Source organism: Mandrillus leucophaeus, unplaced genomic scaffold, assembly GCF_000951045.1.
Source record: "Mandrillus leucophaeus isolate KB7577 unplaced genomic scaffold, Mleu.le_1.0 Scaffold551, whole genome shotgun sequence".
NCBI lineage: Eukaryota > Metazoa > Chordata > Mammalia > Primates > Cercopithecidae > Mandrillus > Mandrillus leucophaeus.
Window position 1 is genome coordinate 149000 of NW_012105931.1, and position 8792 is coordinate 157791.

Below are 8792 nucleotides of genomic sequence, written 5' to 3' on the forward strand. Positions count from 1 at the left end.
CAACCTTGACCATCTGGGCTTAAGCGATTCTCCTGCCTCAGCATCCCATGTAGCTGGGACCACAGGCACATGCCACCACGTCCAGCTGTTTTAAAAATTTTTTTTAGAGACAAGGTCTCACTTTGTTGCCCAGGCTGGTCTTGAACTCCTGAGCTCAAGCAATCCTCCCGCTTCAGTTTTCTAAAGTGTAGGGATTACAGACGTGAGCCGTCATGTCTGGCCAGAGTTTGTTGTTGTTTGTTTGCTTAGTGACTATTCTGAACTAATTTTGTAAGGCCTGTGTTGCCATGTGTGGCCTATAAAGTTCTCCTGGGTTAGCTTAATTGTTAGCTAATGTTTGGACAGAGATTTCTGTAAATACTTGGAACCAATAAACTTCCCAATCTTTGATGTGATACATGTCTTACTTTTTCCTGTTCCACTCCCTACCAAAGCTCAGTTTGGCTACTGAATTTATTTTTATAAGCACAGGCCATTCAGTCCTTCCTACTTGTCCACTTGCCTTGTTGCCTGTCCCTGCAACTAGGATCACTGGCTACCGGGACTCTGAGTTGGGCTCTGCCCATCCCTTGGGATGCCACACTGATTTTTGGGGGTTGGATGTCAACCATATCCAAACTGCTTGGTTGTGGTGATTTGTTTGTTCAGGCCTAGTGGGCATCAGATATTTGATGACCTGAATACTGCATGGAGAGAATGGCCACAGAAACACCTAGAGCATTTCTTAACCTGATGGTGGGTATGCTGGGGTAAGTCCCATGGACACTATGGGGATTCTTTCGCCATTGTCCCTAGGTACTCCCATGAGTGAGTAGGAGGTCATTGTGCCCACCTGGCTGGGGTTGTGACCTGCTGGGGCTCACAGGGAGTCAGTGTGGGGGTTAGTACTAGGAGTGAGTGCCTCTTCTTTTCTTTTCTGGACCCCGAGAATCCATGGGCATGAACTTCTGGGCAGTGTGACAGGTGTGTGCTGAGATTATGATAGAGCAAAGCAGAACAGTCTTGTCTCCAATTAAGAATTAGAGAATCTCAGTGCTCCGGCAGATAGGAGATTTTCCTCCATTTTTGTGATGTGATTTTGAAGAAACCTCCCTTTTTCTTTCTTTCCTGAGTCTGTTTGAGTATCTCCAGAGTTGAGCACCTCACCCTTTTCATTTCCACATAGTGTGAGCCATGTTGGATAGAGGTTTTAAACTTTTCTTTCCTGTGTTCATCTCAGATCTTCCTCCCTTTGCTTCTATTCACTGGTTCCAGTTTTGTTCTTGGATGTTTCTTAGGAGCCCTTCAATGCCTGCCCTTTGCTTAGGGATAGGTGGGATATTCTTTGATGGGGTGAACTTCTGCTGAGACCAGTAGGTGAGAAAAATTTCCAGGTAACTACATCCTGGATGATTATTGTCTTTCTGGCTAAGTGGTTCATTCATTCTAGGCTCCAAACATCTCCAAGTTTCCTGGGAAGAGCAGCTAATTTAGGGTAGCTCACTCTGGCTCCTGCTTGCCATACTTGGGTGGGGAGGATAGCACTACATGTCCCAAAAGCTGTGGTTTATTGTTGGTAGTAGGGCGACTGGCCAAGCGATCCTCATTGGGTGTGTGATGAAAATCCTTCATGCCCAGAGCCTACATGTTCAGGACTGACAAGCGTCCTCTGATTCCTCTGCAGGAGCTGATCGACCTCAAGATGATTCAGTGCAAGAGAGTTGTCAATGGTAAGTACAGATCTGGCTTCAGACTGATGCATGTGCCCTGCTGGGCTCAAGCAGCACTGCCACTGCCCTTGCCTGGGGTGAAAGTGTCTTGCCTGGCTTCATTGAGTAATTTTGTAGATCAGATGCTCCCTTGAGAGCAGTCACTGATCTCCAGAGGCCATGACAAAAAGCCTGATGTGAAACGGGCTAAGAGTGCCTTTCACTCACAGGCTTGCTGGCATAGAAATCACCATGTATCATAGCATAGGAGGAACTCTAGGAGCTTTGGAGTCAGGATGGCTTTAGCATTGGCCCTGGCTTGGCCACTTGCTAGGTGTGTGACCTTGGGCAGGCCATATGACCTCTGTCTGCCTCAATTACTTTATCTGTAAAATGAAATCATAGTCTTTGCTTTACTGAAATCATAGGGTTGGAATGAGGACCAAATAAGATAAGGTACATATAAGTGCTGTGGACACCCTGTGCTCTGTGCAAATATGATTGTGATGAATTGTAGTTTTGCTGATACTTTATTGATGAGGCTGATTCTGCTTTGATTAGAGTTGTGGTATATTCCTTGAGGTTTTTGATACATATGTATATGCTCGTGAAATCCTTTTTTTTTTTTTTTTTTGAGATGGGATCTCCCTCTATTGCCTAGGCTGGAGTGCAATGGCACAGTCTTGGTTCACTGCAACCTCTGCCTCCCAGGTTCAAGCAATTCTCCTGCCTCAGCCTCCCAAGTTGCTGGGATTACAGGGGCATGCCACCACACCCAGCTAATTTTTGTATTTTTAGTAGAGAAGGCGTTTCACCATGGTGGCCAGGCTGGTCTTGAACTCCTGACCTCATGATCCACCTGCCTTGGCCTCCCAAAGTGCTGGGATTACAGGTGTGAGCTGCCACACCTGGCTGAATTGTTTTAAATGTATATATTTTTTTCTGTGTGATAAAAAATTCAATATTACAGATCTGTATAACCTAGAAAATGAAAATCCTCCATAATCCTCTACCTAAAGAGGTAATCAGAAAGAGAAATAATGTGTGTTTTTCTATACATATAGTAAATAATGTGTGTGTACAAAATATGACATGTTTATCCCTCTTCTAGGTCAAAGATAAGGAGAAAAAAATGTATCTGTATCTATATCTATATCATTTATCTCTCCACCCCGTGAGATCATACAACACATGTTGTTTTGCCATTTGCTTATCTACTAGGTCATTTGCCCATGTCAGTACCTAGGGGCAACTATGTCAGAATTGATTTTACCAGAGCCTTAACAGGGGTTCCCAGTGTTTTGCTGTTATAAACAGAGTTGCATTATAAACACACAAAGATTTTGTGGTTCTTCTCTCACACATCTTACTGCCAGTCATGAGCTGTCTCTGTCAGTGATCACTTTGATTACCTCTCTCAACATGTCACGCCTTTACCCCACCCTAAAAACCTTCTCATCTGTTTAGTGCTGGGATGATAATAACACCGTCCATGTATGGAAATGCTTTAAGTGCGTCAAAGATCTCATTTATTTCTAAAGACAGCCTTTGAGGTAGGCATATTCTCCCATCTGCCATGTTCGGTCTTTTTCATGTCTAGTGATCTTTGAAAGGTAATAATGGTCGCAACTATTTGTGGAGCTTCTTTAGGAAGCTGACAGATAAAATACAGTTGCTTCTCATTATGCACAGTTGTTGTTTCTGTAAAGTTGCTTTAAACATCAGATGAGCAGATACTGAACCACTGACCCTGGGGGAAACAAAGGTTTAGGTTTGTGCAAACCTCTGGTCATACTTTCATCAACTCGTCAGTCCATAACTTTTGTTATGTGTTTCTTTGTTTTTGTTTGGTTTCTTTTTTGTGACCAGGTCTCACTCTATTGCCCTGGCTGGAGTGTAGTGGTGTGAGCATAGATCACCGCAGCCTCAAACTCCTGGGCTCAAATGATCATCCTGCCTCAGCCTTCCAAGTAGCTAGGACTTCAGGTGCACACCTTCATGCCCAGCCAATTTTTAAATTTTTTGCAGAGATGGGGTTCTTGCTGTGTTCCCCAGCTGGTCTCAAACTCCTGGCCTCAAGTGATCCCCCTGCCTCAGCCTCCCAAAATACTGGGATTACAGGACTGAGCCATCACACCAGCCATGTGTTTCTGTTTAAAGGCATATTATTTAATATATACCATTGATTCGCTAACATTGAACTCCCTAACATGGGTAATTGTGCTATAATTTCAGGCCTAAACAAAGCTTATTCAAGATGTATATTTTCTCCGTAAGGCCCATGACAGTCTTCTTGTGCTTAGGAACATTAGACAGCATTTCAGCAGTATGGTTGGGACCATTTTATTTTATTTTTTTTGAGATGCAGTCTCACTCTGTAGTCCAAACTAGAGTGCAGTGGCACGAACTTGGCTCACTGCAACTCCGCCTTCCCAGCTCAAGAGATACTTGTGCCTCAGCCTTCCAAGTAATTGGGACTACAGGTATGCACCACCACACCCAGCTAATTTTTTTTGTGTGTGTTTCAGTAGAGACTGAGTTTTACCATGTTGCCCAGGGTGGTTTCGAACTCCCTGACCTCAGGTAACCCACCTGCCTTGGCCTACCAAAGTGCTGGGGTTACAGGTGTGAGCCACCGCACCTGGCCACTTGGGACCATTTTAAACAGTGAGATCACCAACAAAAAGCATAAACATGCAGAAATGTGGCATGAAATATACCACAAAAGGGCCACTTGTTGACAGTATGAGAGCTGAAGGGAGAAGACAGAGCATCACCTTGTTTGACCTCAGCTGGGAACATGCACAACGGGCAACTCAAAACTTTCACCACTCTGTTCCTGTCGTTGGATGACCATGAAAACATCACAAGTATTGATTTTGGGGTCACGAATAAATGTTAGCAAATAGGCACATTTGCAAATATGCAACTATGAATAGTATAGGAGACTGATTGTTATATAGTAACCTTCCACTAGCAGCACCTGTCTCACTGTAAGTAAATAGTAAATTTGCTGAACTTCAGAGTGATGTTTTCTGGGAAAAGTTGGGCCAAAACTGAAACAGACAAACATTTTTTTTTTTGAGACAGAGCTTCCCTCTGTTGCTCAGGCTGGAGTGCAGTGGCACAATCTCAGCTCACTGCAACCTCTGCCTCCCAGGTTCAAGCGATTCTCCTGCCTCAGCCTCTTGAGTAGCTGGTATTACAGGCACCCTCTACCATGCCCAGTAATTTTTTGTATTTTTAGTAGAGATGGGGTTTTGCCATGTTGGCTAGGCTGGTCTTGAACTCCTAACCTCACGTGATCCACCTGCCTTGGCCTCCCAAAGTGCTGGGATTACAGGCGTGAGCTACTGCTACGTATGTACATTTTGTTTCAACTTTTTTTTTTCCCCCAAGACGAAGTCTTGCTCTGTCCCCCAGGCTGGAGTGCAATGGTGCAATCTTGGCTCACTGTAGCCTCTGCCTCCCGGGTTCAAGATTCTCCTGCCTCAGCCTTCCGAGTAGCTGGGATTACAGGCACGCTCTACCACGTCCGGCTTATTTTTGTATTCTTAGTAGAGACGGGGTTTCACCATGTTGGCCAGGCTGGTCTCGAACTCTTGACCTCATGATCTGCCCGCCTCGGCCTCCCAAAGTGCTGGGATTACAGGTGTGAGCCACCATACCCGGCCCTGTTTTAACATTTTAAACACAGCAAAATGTTAACCACCATTCGGAAAAAGTGCATTAAACACAAACATGCAGTTGAACAAGTAACTGCAAAACGAACAACCATCACCCAGGTCAGGAAATAGACCATTGTCATCATCACAGAAGCCTCCCATGTGCATAGTTATTTTTGGTAAGAATGGTATACATTTAGGATCTCTTTCCCCTCCAAGCTTATACTCTGGCTGTGTTTTCTTCCAGGACTTAGGCTAGGGTTGAATTTGCATCTTCATTGAGTGACGCTATGTGTTTGTGTTTTCTTGCAGAGGTGCTCAGCACAGTGGACTTTGTCGCCCCCGATGATCGAGTTGTCTTCCGCACCTGTGAAAGAGAGCAGAACAGGGTGGTCTTCCAGATGGTGAGAGACGCCATTGCTGCATACCCTCCCGAGTCTCACCATCCCCTGGGATTTCCCAACTCATGCCCTGTGCCAGGCCAGTGTTGAATACCTGGGGTACATTGCACAACGATGGCTTCCTGAAGATCTGCTTTAATGTTTTCCAAAGAGCCAGTCATGAGTAATTACACTATTGGAGACGGTTTACGGAAATCAAACTATCACAGTCATGTATGCCTCTAGTCTCAAATTTAATTTACTTACTTGTAGGAATTGTCTGTTTGGCATGATTTCTCTATTGTTTTAATCCCTAGCATTGATTACTCAGATCATAGTCTTTGTTTTTATGTAGTGTATATATATTTCTCATAGAAAGAAATTAGGATTTTTCAAGAGTAGTTAAGATTTGTATTTGAGTTGTGATGACTCTATGGTGCTCTTCTGTCACTTTGGGAATTTCTTGGTACTTTTTCAGAAACATCCTGAATGATGTTTAGGTTTCTAAAAAATTGATAATAATGGGTAACCATGTGATAAAGCAAATCTAGCAAAATGTTAATTGTAGAATCTAAATGGTGAGTGTTTGAATGGTCACTATAAAATGTTTTCAAGTTTTTTATATGTTTGGGTGTAATCATAGTATTGATAACATTTTCTCAACCTTCCAAGTCCACCTTTTTCTGCTGGCAGCAAGCTAGTCTAGTGGGCTGGCTGTTTAAGAGAAAGCCAGCCTGACTCTGTTATTGGTGTGTGGGGTGTGTGTGTGTATGTGTGTGCTGCATGGGTGTGTTTGTCAGTGCATGTGTATCTGTATCAGGGCAGTGGTTGATGCAGCCTCTTGTGTTCCCAGGGGACTTCAGACGCAGAGCGAGCCCTTGCTGTGGCCAGGCTTGTGTAAGTTCTTCCTCCGTCTTTAGCACTGCCTTTGCCTCTCCTTTGAGCTGTGAGGGTTTAATGTCCTGGTGACTTTGGAGTTGACCCACCCTTCTGCCTCCTAGCCCATTACCTTCTATTTCCAGGTTAATAGTGTCTGGTTTCCGGCCAGGCACGGTGACTCATGCCTGTAATCCCAGCACTTTGGGAGGCCAAGGCAGGTGGATCATGAGGTCAAGAGATCAAGACCATCCTGGCCAACATGGTGAAGCCCTGTCTCTACTAAAATTACAAAAATTAGCCGGGTGTGGTGGTACACACCTGTAGTCCCAGCTGCTCACGAGGCTGAGGCAGGAGAATCTCTTGAACCCGGGAGGCAGAGGTTGCAGTGAGCTGAGATTACACCACTGCACTCCAGCCTGGTGACAGAGCAAGACTCCGTCTTAAAAAAAAAAAAAGAGTGTCTGGTTTCCTTCTGTTTGTGGCATCCAAGGGCTGGCCTGGAACTCATGTGTACCCTCAGTGCCCTAGATCTCAGAGACCCTCTATGCGTATTGTGGGGAGCTGTTTTTTTGTAGTTATTCATGAAACTCCCTTTCCAGGGACCCCAATGACTATGAGTCGTAAAGCTTTAAGTATCAAAGTATAGGTAAGACATATTGCTTCCTGAATTAACAAAGACAGGAAGCCTGGGGAACACAGGCAGACCTCATCTCTACAGAAAAGGTGGTGCATGCCAGTGGTCCCAGCTACTTGGAAGGCTGACGTGCAAGGATCACTTGGGCCCAGGCTGCAGTGAGCCTCCATTGCGCCACTGGACTCCAGCCTGGGGAACAGAGTGAGACCCTGTCTCAAAAACAAAAACAAAGGCAGGAGAGTGCGCTATAGTTTGTGATAGGTTTTGAAGTTAAGACAGATCTGGTTTGGAATTCTGATTTTGCTACTTGTTAACTGTGTGACCTGAGATAAGTTACTTAACCTTAATGAGAACCTAGTTTTCTCACCTATAAAATAGTGCTACCAACCTCTGACATAGGGAAAGGTAAATGAAGTAATGTATGTAAATGTCTTTGCAGCATGTGGTACATAATGAGATCTTAGTAAGTGTTAGCTATTGTTATCATTACAAAGAGAGTGAGAGGGAACTCAGGCAGTTATTGCTGCTGATCACGGACTATTAACATGTATTAATATTTAGGTTGATGCAAAAGTAATTGCAGTTTTTGCCATTACTTTCAGTGGAAAAAAACACAATTACTTTTGCACCAACCTAATACATACCAGACAGTGCTAGAACTTCCACCAGAAGCTGTCGTCTGGGAAAGGGCTCTTAGGCTCATGTCACTTTTCTGCATTGACAAATGACTTTTACTATTTCAGCCAAGTTCAGTGTGCCCATCTGAGTTATCTGATACAACTCCAAAGTAGCAAAGTCCTCTGCATCTAGCCCTTTGTAAATGTGTGCACACGTTATATCTTTTCTCTGGATTTCTGCTCAGATGAGGCAGGTGCACATTTTACGGATGGATTTCTTTCCCATTTTTCAGCTTCTGTCATTGGGGGTTGGTGTGTTTCATAGGGTCAGGGACAGGGTAAGAGGTTCATGAGCACAGGCCCATCCATGCCTTTAATTTTACCTTCTTTGCTCTAATTCAATATTTATTACCTTTACTCCTTCATCCTTTTCCAGAGAAAATGATGTGGCTGGCATTGACGTCAACATGGGCTGTCCAAAAGAATATTCCACCAAGGTAAACTGGTTTCTTTATACTCCTAATGTGGGATGTATATTGTAGGATGTAAATGTACAATATAGGATGTACATGTACATGTAAATGTAGGATGCAGATTAAGAGGCTAACAAGACATAATTAAGTATAGTACCTAACTCTGGATTGGATTCTGTACTAGATGGGGGAAATGCTCAAAAAGATATTGTTAGATGAACTGACAAAATTAGAATAGGGACCATAGTATATTAGCTAAATATGCTGTATCAATGTAAACTTATGAAGATGACTCTTCTGTGGTTATGTAACAGACTATCCCTATTCTTAGAGAATACATGCTGAAATATTTAGGAGTAAGGGGCTATGATATATGTAACTTACCCTCAAATGGTTTATACATATACACACACTCTCATATATCACCCACACACATATATAGATTCATAGATTATA

At 43.7% G+C, this 8792-nt stretch overlaps 1 protein-coding gene across 1 annotated transcript in view; it reads left to right on the forward strand.

Annotated features, from left to right (window-relative positions):
* Nucleotides 1–8792, forward strand: part of DUS2 (dihydrouridine synthase 2) — a 58073-nt gene that overhangs the window by 25919 nt on the left and 23362 nt on the right. Inside the window, exons 12-16 of the mRNA XM_011998005.1 lie at nt 1278–1312; nt 1618–1709; nt 5666–5757; nt 6587–6630; nt 8300–8360. Of these exons, the coding sequence (XP_011853395.1) occupies nt 1278–1312; nt 1618–1709; nt 5666–5757; nt 6587–6630; nt 8300–8360 (324 nt within the window). The remainder of the gene's footprint in view (nt 1–1277; nt 1313–1617; nt 1710–5665; nt 5758–6586; nt 6631–8299; nt 8361–8792) is intronic.